Source organism: Pleurodeles waltl, chromosome 7 (assembly GCF_031143425.1).
Source record: "Pleurodeles waltl isolate 20211129_DDA chromosome 7, aPleWal1.hap1.20221129, whole genome shotgun sequence".
In the NCBI taxonomy this organism is placed as follows: Eukaryota; Metazoa; Chordata; class Amphibia; order Caudata; family Salamandridae; genus Pleurodeles; species Pleurodeles waltl.
In genome coordinates this window covers 33823145-33835769 of record NC_090446.1, presented here as the reverse complement: position 1 = coordinate 33835769, position 12625 = coordinate 33823145, and the positions used below count along the sequence as shown (strand labels likewise).

General features: G+C 40.8%; 1 protein-coding gene across 2 annotated transcripts; it reads right to left on the bottom strand.

The window, feature by feature from the left end:
* Window positions 1-626: 626 nt before the first annotated feature.
* LOC138303590 (uncharacterized) lies at window positions 627-5742 on the bottom strand. Of its 2 annotated transcripts, none has more exons than XR_011205419.1 (2): window positions 4574-5742; window positions 627-2506 (listed from the first exon to the last, which is right to left on the bottom strand). XR_011205419.1 is itself a non-coding variant. In XM_069242861.1 (2 exons), the coding sequence occupies exons 1-2, from the start codon at window positions 4166-4168 to the stop codon at window positions 2395-2397; spliced, it is 1248 nt and encodes a 415-aa protein (XP_069098962.1). In that variant the 5' UTR covers window positions 4169-4543; the 3' UTR covers window positions 627-2394. The 2 variants fall into 2 exon arrangements, 1 of the variants encoding a protein (XP_069098962.1); XM_069242861.1 differs by lacking the exon at window positions 4574-5742 and adding an exon at window positions 3033-4543.
* Window positions 5743-12625: the final 6883 nt, after the last annotated feature.

Below are 12625 nucleotides of genomic sequence, written 5' to 3'. Positions count from 1 at the left end.
AAATTTGCACATGGTTACCACCAAGTTCAATTTGGTGGTAAATAGCGATTCCTAAATGCCCAAATCGCATTTAGGAATTGCTTCATACATGTGCTAACGAATTGCAAATAAGGAATCCTTATTTGCGATTTCTTATTTAGAGAGTCGCAATTTAAGAAGGGTTGCAATTTTAAGGAATCGCTATTTTAGCGATTCCTTAAAATTGCGTTCAGAATGTCTTTCATACATTCTGAAATGGCATTTTGCATTCACAAACGGGCATTCACACCATTTGCAAATGCAAAATGCTTTCATACATCTGGCCCTCTGTTTTTTAATTGCAGCCCATTTGTAAAACATTATTTATTGGTCGCAAACCCTATTAGGTAGCGAATTCCAGGCTTTGCGACTGCTAAATAGCTTTGCACGTCTGTCGTGTGGTCCTTATTTAGAATGCAGTTCAAGGAATGAGCCAGAACACCTAACTAATTGTTTCCAACAGGATAAATACAGGAGAGAACTCTGCTCTGGAACTGGCCCAAGCTGGGCATGATGAAACAGAAATGTAAGAAGTTTAGTTGTAACATACTGTAGTGCTTTCCTCTTATTTAGTTTCTAAGCACTAACATAACACAACAGAAATGCACTTCTGAGGTCAAAGAAGACTTTTATTGTTATTTTATTCTTCCCCAACCACAATGTTTATGAATGAATGACGAATTAGTAGCTTTCAAGTCCGCGTTAATCAAACAAAATATATCAGTTTGCAATATACACAGCAGGTTATATTTATAAGATATTGAATGCAAAGCAAAACAAATACTTCACCGTGTAGGAACTATTTACAGCTACATCTTTCTAAGGTCTGCAAGCTGAGACCCCTGTCAGCCGCGAGAAAGAGTGTCATCTACCCACACGGGATGCTGGCAACTGGCGCCAAGCTCCAGCACGAGGTCCGGCAGATTCGAATCTGACTCTCTGCAGCCTGTTACATTCGTTACAAAGGTGTGCCCCCTCCTCTCAGACCTGGGAAACTGAGCAAGCCTTTTGGAGACTGGCCAGGTCTCCAAGACTACTCCTGTTCCCAAGCTCAAGGGAAGAGAAACAACGCCCATGTACTCTCTCTTATCAGGTCTAGTCTACTGTGAGAGCAAAACATCTTGGTTCTCTGGTGCAAAAACACAGCTTGGAAAAATACAGAACTATTCTCAACTGCAATGTCTAACTCCACGTTAAAGGCAATGGGCAGCTAACCTAAATATCAAATGCAATGTCATGTTAAAGGCAATAGGCAGCTAACCTAAATATCAAATGCAATGTCTAGTGTCATGTCAAAGCCAATAGGCATCTAAGCTGAATACAAAATGCAATGTCTTATATCATGTCAAAGCCCATAGGCAGCTGAGCTGAATACAAAATGCAATGTATAATATCATGTCAAAGCCAAAAGGCAGCGGAGCTGAATACAAAATGCAATGTCTAATATCATGTCAAAGCCAATAGGCAGTTAAGCTGAATATCATGTCAAAGCCAATAGGCAGCGGAGCTGAATATCATGTCAAAGCCAATAGGCAGTTAGGCTGAATACAAAGTGTAATATATGATATCATGTCAAAGCCAATAGGCAGCGGAATATATGATATCATGTCAAAGCCAATAGGCAGAATATCTAATAGCATGTCAAAGTCAATAGGCAGCTAAATTGAATACATCATGTCAAAGTCAATAGGCATGCAATGTCAAAGCCAATAGGCGGCTAGACTGGATACAGCATGTCAAAGCCAATAGGCAGAATACAGAATGTAATGACTAATGCAATGTCAAAGCCCATAGGCGGCTAAACTGAATACAGAAAGTAATGGCTAATGCCATGTCAAAGCCAATAGGCGGCTCAACTGAACAAAACATACCATGTGCTACTGGTGAACATTGAGCAACTAATATGCGCAGTGGTGAAACACAAAGTCATTGGTCAAAACAAAACTCCATCAAATAGCAGGACATTCCGCCCTTTGACCAATGAATTTTTGTTTCACATATCTCATATTTCAAACAAACAAAAAAAAAAAACATTATCAGCAAATCAAATTTCAATGATCAAAGCAATCCCTGTAAAGCAATAGAAGTGAATTAACACATTGATTTCATAACCTTTCACATCAGATACATCTATACAGAAAAGACTGGGCAATTTTTTTTTTTCTGAATGAGTCTCTAATTCAACAGTGTTAGCAATTTGATGTGGCATGAGTTCTACTCATGTAAAGATGCACGGTCCACTTGAAAGGTTTGCTGGAAGGTAAGCAAAAGTCAGAGTTCCATACGAGAGGGGAAAAAAAAAAAAAAACACAGCAAACAAGTTGAACTTGAACTGAAGGCGCAGTTTGCGCAAAATGGATCCATGGTGCTGGCACTTTACTCAGCCAGGTTCAGGTTGGGGATTCGGTCCCTTCCCCGACCCCACACGCACACACCGGAAGGGGGACCACACAGCGCACTCAGGGACAGTGGCGAAACGTGGTAGGATCTGCAAAAGAAACAAGTATGACTTTTCTTGCAAATAACATTTTTCATTTAAACTGCACCCTTCCTCTTTCTTTCCCTGTTTTATAATCAGCAGGACGTTTTTGAGGCCCTTTGTTATATTTTCTGCAGGTTCTGGAGGATCACTTGGGGCTTCAGCCCACACATCAGCACTGAGGTTTTTATCTGCTGCGCCACAGCTCCCCTTTTCTTGCACTGTCAGAAGGGCTGGGGCAGACTCCTTCTTTACCAAACCTCCATTCACTGCATTTTTGGCAAGTTGGGCCATTCTGTCTCCAATTTGTATGAATGAATCAGATTCTTTTCTAGGTATCAGCATAATTTCGATTTTTCCTTGGTAATTTGCAGCAATCACTCTCCCTAAAACCTGATCAATTTGCCATTTCTGTTCTGGTAACTTTCCTCTCCCCAACTGTTCTGTGACTGCTTGCATGACAGATTGCTTTTGTGCATGCTGCACAGTTTTTATCAAATCTAGGGGAATGTGCATCTCTCTCATCTCTGCCCACCTGTAAGTGGCCTTTTCACATTTCTGGGGCACCCACATAGCCATCCCCACTAAGGCAGAATTCTGGGTGAACACTTCTCTCTCTGCATTTTTCTCATTAACATCTGCAAGGTAATTGAACCAGTTAGGTGCTAAAACATTATCAAAGAACCAAAAATCAGCGTAAAAATGACACATCTCACGTAGCTCTTGCTTTAAAATCTGACACACATTATACAACGCTGTTTCTTCTACTGTGCCAGAAAGCAACATTTCAGTCAATGAATCATCAATAAAACAAACATGCTTTTTATCTTCAGTAGACACGAATTCAAATGGTGCACACAATTTCATTGGTAACTCTTTTATCTGTGGTACTCTAGCCCTGTCTTGCAAGTACCAGATCCATTGTATGATTCTAGCTAGGGGCACTATTTTCTTCCCTTGTTCATGATTTAAATGTACATAAGTATTTCCTTCTTGCACTGCGCAGAAACCTAAAGTCTGCATTATTTCATTTGCCAAATCACAAGCGCGCAGCTGCATATTATTTTTCACAGTGACCATGTACAAAAGTGTTAGGATTTCTCTCAAATGAGGGCTATTCTTTTTCCAAAAATCAAACAAGCTAATGAAACTCGGGGTGTCTTGCTCTAAAATCCTTCGTTTTACTTGTGCATTTTGCAACGTAACTCGTAAATCACATTCTGGTCTCTCGTCCCTGTTATCAGTTAAGGAATGCACTTTGGCTGCCAAAAACCCTGGCTCACACGGAAACTCAATGCAGCTCGGAGCTGTCTTAACCCCCTCATTATTGGAATGGGACAAGAAAGATTCTTCATTTTTATAACTTTCAGCATTATTTTGAATTATCGTATCCTGGCTAATTTGCTCACGTAAATTCCTATTTTCATGTTCCAACTTCCTACATTTCTCCTGCATTTCTCTGTAAGCAGATAAAGGTATCCAGACCTTTCTGTCATCATTACTTCCAAAACACACTTTTTCTACATATATACAACGGGAATTATTTCTCAAAACATTATCAGGCATTTTAGCTACACATGCATTTTCTTCTGTAATTCCCCAAACAGAAAACAATTCACAGTTTTTCTTAGCACCATCAGGCAGTTCATCAACACATGTATTCTCAGACATGGTCTGCCGTGCTACTGTGATTCTCCAAACAGAAAACAATTTCTGTAATTCTCCAAACAACAAAAAACAATTACACTTTTAAAGTGTGCACTTAGAAATCTACTAACTCGTCAAACCCCTTCTTAATCACCTCTTAATGACCGACCCCACGACTCCAGGTACCAATTGTAGTGCTTTCCTCTTATTTAGTTTCTAAGCACTAACATAACACAACAGAAATGCACTTCTGAGGTCAAAGAAGACTTTTATTGTTATTTTATTCTTCCCCAACCACAATGTTTATGAATGAATGACGAATTAGTAGCTTTCAAGTCCGCGTTAATCAAACAAAATATATCAGTTTGCAATATACACAGCAGGTTATATTTATAAGATATTGAATGCAAAGCAAAACAAATACTTCACCGTGTAGGAACTATTTACAGCTACATCTTTCTAAGGTCTGCAAGCTGAGACCCCTGTCAGCCGCGAGAAAGAGTGTCATCTACCCACACGGGATGCTGGCAACTGGCGCCAAGCTCCAGCACGAGGTCCGGCAGATTCGAATCTGACTCTCTGCAGCCTGTTACATTCGTTACAAAGGTGTGCCCCCTCCTCTCAGACCTGGGAAACTGAGCAAGCCTTTTGGAGACTGGCCAGGTCTCCAAGACTACTCCTGTTCCCAAGCTCAAGGGAAGAGAAACAACGCCCATGTACTCTCTCTTATCAGGTCTAGTCTACTGTGAGAGCAAAACATCTTGGTTCTCTGGTGCAAAAACACAGCTTGGAAAAATACAGAACTATTCTCAACTGCAATGTCTAACTCCACGTTAAAGGCAATGGGCAGCTAACCTAAATATCAAATGCAATGTCATGTTAAAGGCAATAGGCAGCTAACCTAAATATCAAATGCAATGTCTAGTGTCATGTCAAAGCCAATAGGCATCTAAGCTGAATACAAAATGCAATGTCTTATATCATGTCAAAGCCCATAGGCAGCTGAGCTGAATACAAAATGCAATGTATAATATCATGTCAAAGCCAAAAGGCAGCGGAGCTGAATACAAAATGCAATGTCTAATATCATGTCAAAGCCAATAGGCAGTTAAGCTGAATATCATGTCAAAGCCAATAGGCAGCGGAGCTGAATATCATGTCAAAGCCAATAGGCAGTTAGGCTGAATACAAAGTGTAATATATGATATCATGTCAAAGCCAATAGGCAGCGGAATATATGATATCATGTCAAAGCCAATAGGCAGAATATCTAATAGCATGTCAAAGTCAATAGGCAGCTAAATTGAATACATCATGTCAAAGTCAATAGGCATGCAATGTCAAAGCCAATAGGCGGCTAGACTGGATACAGCATGTCAAAGCCAATAGGCAGAATACAGAATGTAATGACTAATGCAATGTCAAAGCCCATAGGCGGCTAAACTGAATACAGAAAGTAATGGCTAATGCCATGTCAAAGCCAATAGGCGGCTCAACTGAACAAAACATACCATGTGCTACTGGTGAACATTGAGCAACTAATATGCGCAGTGGTGAAACACAAAGTCATTGGTCAAAACAAAACTCCATCAAATAGCAGGACACATACTGAATACTGCTGGACTTGTAAATGAGTTGCTGTTCAGCTTCCACTATCCTGTTACTCTCACTTCTTACAAGCATGAGTTGAAAAGACTATCTACTGATTTTCTTAATAGACAATTATGCTGTGGTCTGTTGTTGCTCTGTTATTGTTTTAATTTGGATTTAAATATATCTATGTAATCTTTTTGGATTAATTTGTTAGCTTCAAAATATAAGGCCTCAATTATAGATGTGGTAAGCTGTACTCTGTTGCTCCATGTCAGTGGGAGGATGTACTCTATTAGCCGGGTGGAGTACAAGAAGGAAAAACACAACTGTTAAAAATTATAACATAGTTTTAGTTCTTATATTTATGCTGTGCTCTTTGGCTTTCTAAGTGCATTTTTGAACTCTGTGTTTTTTAGAGTGTATATAATGGGATTACACATTGGGGTAACAGTGGTATATGACAAAGACAGTAGTTTGCTCTCTTTCATTGTGTATGCTGATGCAGGACGCAAATATGTGGAGCACATGGAGGTATAAAATAAAATAACCACAGTAAGGTGTGAGCCACAAGTAGAGAAGGCTTTCCCTCTTCCGCCTTTGGATTTTATTTTCAGGATGGACACTGTGATACTGATGTAAGATATGATGATTGAAATAAAGGACATAACTGTTACTATGGCACCTAAAATGAAGCTAAGAGTCTCAATTTTATTAGTGTTGCTGCAAGAAAGCTTTAAAAGTGATGTGAGATCACAGAAGAAGTGGTTGATTGTGTGGGACTCACAGAAGTCAAGTCCAGACATCATTGTGATGTGTGGCAATGGGATCAGCAGACCACAAGTCCAACTAATAGCAGCCAGCCAGGTGCACACAGTCTTATTCATGATGGTCAAGTAGCGGAATGGATTGCAGATGGCCACGTACCGATCATACGCCATGACGGTGAGGAGAACAACTTCTGCTGTAGTCATAAGTGAAAATAAATAGAACTGCAGTATGCACTCAGTCAGCGAAATGAGAGTTCCCTCTAGAAAGAAGTGTGCCAGCATCTGTGGGAAAATGACTGTAATGACAGAGATTTCAAGGAAAGACAAATTTGTGAGGAAGAAGTACATGGGGGTGCGCAGATGTGGGCTGGAGTAAATGGTTGCTATAATCAGTAGGTTTCCAACCATCATTAAAAGGTAAATCAGTAGAAATGCAAGAAATAAGGGAACTTGCAGCTGTGGAAAATCTGAGAACCCCACAATCAGGAACTCTCTTCTTGAGCTCATATTTTCTGCTCCCATTACCCAGCTGTGCAACAGGATTTATGGACAATCTGGAAAGCAAACAACATAAAAGTAACTATCACATTGCTAATTGGGAGTAAAAAAAATGTTGCTAAGCAATCTCTTGCCTCACATGTTTTAAAACATAAACTTAATATGATTCTGCACATTTACACAAATTATATTTTTATACAATTGCATATCCTTAATTCTCCTGAATGATTTTATTCCAAGATGATGACATCATGCTTATCTGTCATGGTCTGTTATGGTATTGAGGACTATACTAAAGGCTTTTATCATTAGAATATTTACAGGTGGAGTGGTTCATTTCTGCTTGTCACTAACATTCATACTTGTCCAATTGATCAAAGTGGGTAATGTTTACATTTCGAGTGTAACATCCTTACAACGTTTGCAAACTTTGCATTTCACAGATGTTGCAAGGTTATGAAAGCATTGCTTGAAGAGATGTATTTTTCCAAACACTTATAGTAATAATGTTTTCCTTCTAAAATGACTATTGTTGAGACTTGTGCAGTATTTTATTTTTATAATTTAAACAGAGGGGGCTACTTCGCAATGTCCCCCACTCTGGCTAAGCTAGCAGCTGGAAAAAAATGATAGTTTACTATTATTTAATTTTTCAGCTGCTGGTTCGGCCAGCAGCACGTGCGGGGGGCTGGGCCATAAGAGGAGGAAAAGGGAAGGTGGAGTGAACTTAAGTGTGCATGTGTGTTTAGCCAGCCGTCTCAGGCAGGCCAAACAAACAGGTGCACTTCGGGCATATTTATACTCTGTTTGCGCCAGTTTGAGTAATCTGGCACACACTTTTATTTCAATTTTGGTGCTATACATGTCTAGTGCCAAAATATTGCAGTTAAAGTATTTTTTTGCCTGCGGAAAACTGCCTTGCATCGAGGAGATGCAAGGTAGGCTTTCCAGAGCAAAAAATGACTCTAAGGCCAAGGTGCCTTATTTATCCTCCCGTGCAAAAATCATGCACGGGAGGGAGGCGGGCCTAAATAATGGCGCTAAGCTTACTTATTATTTATTATTTAACTCCTGGGTTAGGGCAGGCATTAGGGGACCTGTGGGCTTATTTCCATAGTGCAACACTATGGAATAAGCCCACAGGTGCCCTTCCCAGGCCCTAGGGACACCCCCACCCACACCAAAGGGACAGAAGAGGATGAGGGACCCCATCTCAGGTGAGTATGGGTAAGTACAGGTAAGTATTTTTTTTAAGTGCCTTTGGGATGGCCTAACATGGGTCCCCTACATGGCATTGTGCCCAATGGCCATGCTCAGGGGACTTAAATCATGGCCATTGGGCTGGGGGTATGACTCCCGTCTTTAATTAGACAGGAGTCATGGCCATGGGGGTTGTGCGTAGGTTGGAGTCATTATTTTGACGTCAAACTCTCCAGTTTTCCCTACGCCTCCCCTACCCTGATAGCACCATGTATTTTGATGGTAAATGGGCCTTAGCGCCGGCTTGGGCCATTCCTTAAATATGGCGCCCAGGCTGGCGTCCTGGAATGGTGCCAACAGGCGCTATACTTTTAGTCGCAAACCTGCGCTAGCGCAGGTTTGCTTCAAAAAGTATAAATCAGGCCGTTAGCTTTCTCCGACCTGGCTGTGTTACACAGCCAGGTTGGAGAAACTGCACAGTCTCCCATGCAGTGTCTGAGTGCCAGACCAAGCAGCTTACACCAATCCTTGCTCTGCTCTCCTGCTAGTTTTAGCATGAGAGAAGCACCATGATTGCATGGGGAGCCTGTACTTGTGTCCCAGGGACTTTTGGAACACAAGAAGAGCAGAGGAATGAAGTGGCATGTGATGACAGGAACGGTAAGGGGTTTTCTTTTATTATTATTTTTTTATTTCACTCCCTACCTGCCTCGCCCCTTGAGATTTGCGATTGCTGCCATTGAATTTAAACCCTGCAACCAAGAAGGAATTACTAACTGTGGCAGATAAGAATTGGGCAGACACAAAGAAGCATTCTTGGCATTACAAGAACAGTACAGATGGGTCTCCTGACAGAGTAGGAATGGAAACATGTGTGTTTCATGGACCAAGAGTTCCTCTTCTACAGTTCGGTGGTCCTAAAGATGTCAACATGTAAACAGTAAACAAACTTAGGGGCTACTTTACAAGCCTCTTGCGCCACCATAGCATCTCTTTTCTTTATGCTGACGCAGTGCAAGTAGTCCCCAACACAGCACCACATTCACAAACTGCCATCATGGGGCCATTGCACCAGGTTGTGAAGATTTTTGCCACATTATACCAGTGGTAGGTGTAATGTATGCAAGGTAGGAGTTCCCCCATTAGGAGCCACGCAGAACTAGTGCAGTGAAATCTGCAAGATTTCACAGCATTGTTCTGAGTCTTCATAATGTCACTCTTTAACACCTGCTCATTGGAGGCAGTAAACTGATGCAGGGCTTTTTTTAATGGAGACCTCCTGGCACTGGTGGGGTAGCATCATATTTTTATACTAGTCCAGCAATGTGTCAAATTAGCGCTACAGATGTGTCAGAATGTTTGATGCATTGTTGACTCTGTTTAGTAAATACAGGGCTACCATGGCATCATAAGGGGAGCGCAGTGCAGGACAAGGAAACTGGTGCATTGATTCCGATGTGCCAGTTTCTGTAAATGAGGCCCTTCATTTTTAAAAAAGATTTCCATTAAATTACCCTCATAAACAGCACTAGTAAAATGGTGTGGCTACTCAAGTCCACAGGTTTCCTGGCATAATATTGTTGAACAAATATCTAGAGAAACAAATATTGTGTCTTAAATATTGGGATCTAAACCACATCATGGCTGAGAATATGAAAGGTGAGATTATCGTTTTTTAATATTCTTGTTAAAATATTGTGATATATATGGTTGTGATTTATATAATTTTTTCAGTGTATGGTTTGTATTTTTCTTTTAATATAGTGCATTTGTTTTTTAATTGTTTGCATTTTTGGTGTATTAATTTTAGGAGCTAGATGTTGGGTTCAAAGTGTAACAGGGTGGGTAGTAGTCCATTGTTGCCAAGTGAGCTCTATTTTTTGTTGAATCCTGTTGCTGGATTTTAAACACTGCACACAGATGTACTGCTGCCCTGTACCCCGTGTGTGTGCTTTGGCACCTAAAACATGTACAAATTGTCTAATACCTCATTGGCCTATTTTACTTTCTTAAACGGCTGTGGTATATGGTGCAGAAAAATACACATATGACTAGTGCATCTTTTGTAAAAGGGTTGGTGTCAGGGCCCAAAGTTTTCTTAAGAAGTCTCCTGCCTGCACTGTCAAATGTTGAAGTTGCTGAATACCAAGACAGCGTAATCTGGATTCCACTTTAATCCTCTTTCATCCAGCAACATGCACTCCCTTTTACTTCACTGTTTCTAGTTCTTTTTTATTCTCACTTTCTTTCATTGTCACTATTTTTCAGTCTACCTCTTCCTCCTTCTTTCTCCCTTTTGTGTTTTTCTCTCTCTTTTGCTGGGTCAAACTTAAATAAGCTTAAGTAAGTGCTGATCCACAAACATGAGTATGCAGGTGGACACCACCTGCCACCGCTGGCTAAGAGTAAGCACTGCTTATGTCATAGAAAAGTAAATGTTATCTGTGGATTGAAGCACCTATAGTGCTACCCAATAGTGTAACCAAGATAAATATGGTGTCAGGCTTACCAGTGAATCCTGATTGCTCAAAAAATCCTGAGCTCTAAAAATAACATTGTCACCCTTTTGTCGGCATTGTAGCCCACAAAGTAGGTTGCATAGCATTTTAAAAGACAAGTAGAAATATGTTGCATGTCCCTACAATGACAAGCCTACAGACATTATTTTCACTTTGGAAGGCCCTAGCCATCCTTTGAGAAAAATCTTGTATCTCGAGTTTGGGACAAGCTTGAAAAATGACTTGTTTTGATATTTATTAAAGGACCAACTAAGTTGGATTTTTACTGAAGCTATTTTAGAAATCTACCTTTTCTCTGTCTGAAGCTCATAGAGGGGTAAACTTACATTAACTCTCCAGCACCTATCTATCAAGTACTTGATCTTAATGAGATGTGAAACTGCTCCCACAGTGGAGACAATGGCCTGACTGTGGGAAGGTGTTTTCATTCTCTGGCAGGAAGACCAGTTGGAGTGGGCCAGAAACTTAATTTATTTCAAAGGAATAAATTGCACCCCAATGCCCAAATCATTCATTTATTTGGTTAAGGTTAGAGAAGGAATGGTATCAGGAGGTGATTAGCATGAGGGCGGTAGTGACAGCTTACAGTTTATGTAGTGAGTGATAAAGTAATAAGGTCAGGCTTTCTGACCTATATCACCCTCATGGACCACACACAAATTTTCCACTGCTGTGTGCTCAGCTCAACCTTTGACTACATCAGGGAGGATGCTGAGACAGTGCATGCTTGTGTGAGTGCATGTTCTGGCATGTGCATGACCCGGCAAGTGCTACAGTACATGGCGACAATGTGTGCCTGTTTGAGTACACCACTCTACAATATATGGGAAGCCGGTACATGGGGACAGCACATGCTTGTTTGAGTGCACCATGCGTGGCATGTTAATGAACCTGTGAGTGCCACAATACATGAGTACGGTACATGTATGTGTGACTACACCACCCTGGCATGTGCATGAATACATGATAGCTAGAGTACATGGAGACAGGACATGCAGGTTTCTGTGCATCGTAGGTGCTGGTTTGTGTGCATTGCACATGCAGGTTTGTGTGTATTGCACTGGTTTGTGCATGTGCCCATGAGTAGTACAGCACAGGGAGAGCAACTCATGCATTTGCATATAGTGCTAAGGATTCATAGGTGCCTATGAGAGGTACAGTGCATGACGGCCTCTGGTTTCCCTATTGGGAGCCCAGGCTCTGCTGGAGTTACATGTGGATGTGGAGAAGCCCCCCAAGAGAAGTTTGAGGGTTGCAGCATTTCAGAGAGTTTGGATGGACACACACACATACACACACACACACACACACATATATACACACACAATGGAGGAAGGACAAGCCAGGCTTTTTAGTTCTTCAGTAGACTTTAGAAGGGCTCTTTGCTTCTGAAAGGAGCCAGTGGGCTCAAAGGGGTCTGGGCACATCTGATAGGAGAGTCATAAAGAATAGGTTTGTGGGCCTTTGATGCACATATCACTGAGGCTGATGTCTCCGATTATTGAACTTTATGTGAGGAACGGACTAATAATGTTACATATTTGTATTCAAATTTTTTTATCCTTCATGGTACAGTGATTTCACTTTCTTTTAATATGAACAATTTTATAATTCCCATTTGTTAAAGGAAAATGAATATTTTAAAAAAACAAATATAACATTAAAAAAATATTATCCATCCAAGCCATTAATAAATGTAATTATATGACATGATTTTATAACGGAAGTCCTGGTCATTGAACGACAATCCCAGAAAATGCAATCTATAAAATATTGTAATAAAAAGAGCCCCCTAATAATGCAAAGCCACATCTACCACTAGGGACTGCTGAGGTGAATACCACTTGGTACTGCTGAGGCGAAGGGGACTACCTGTTGATAGAGACACCAGGGCAAGGAGGAGC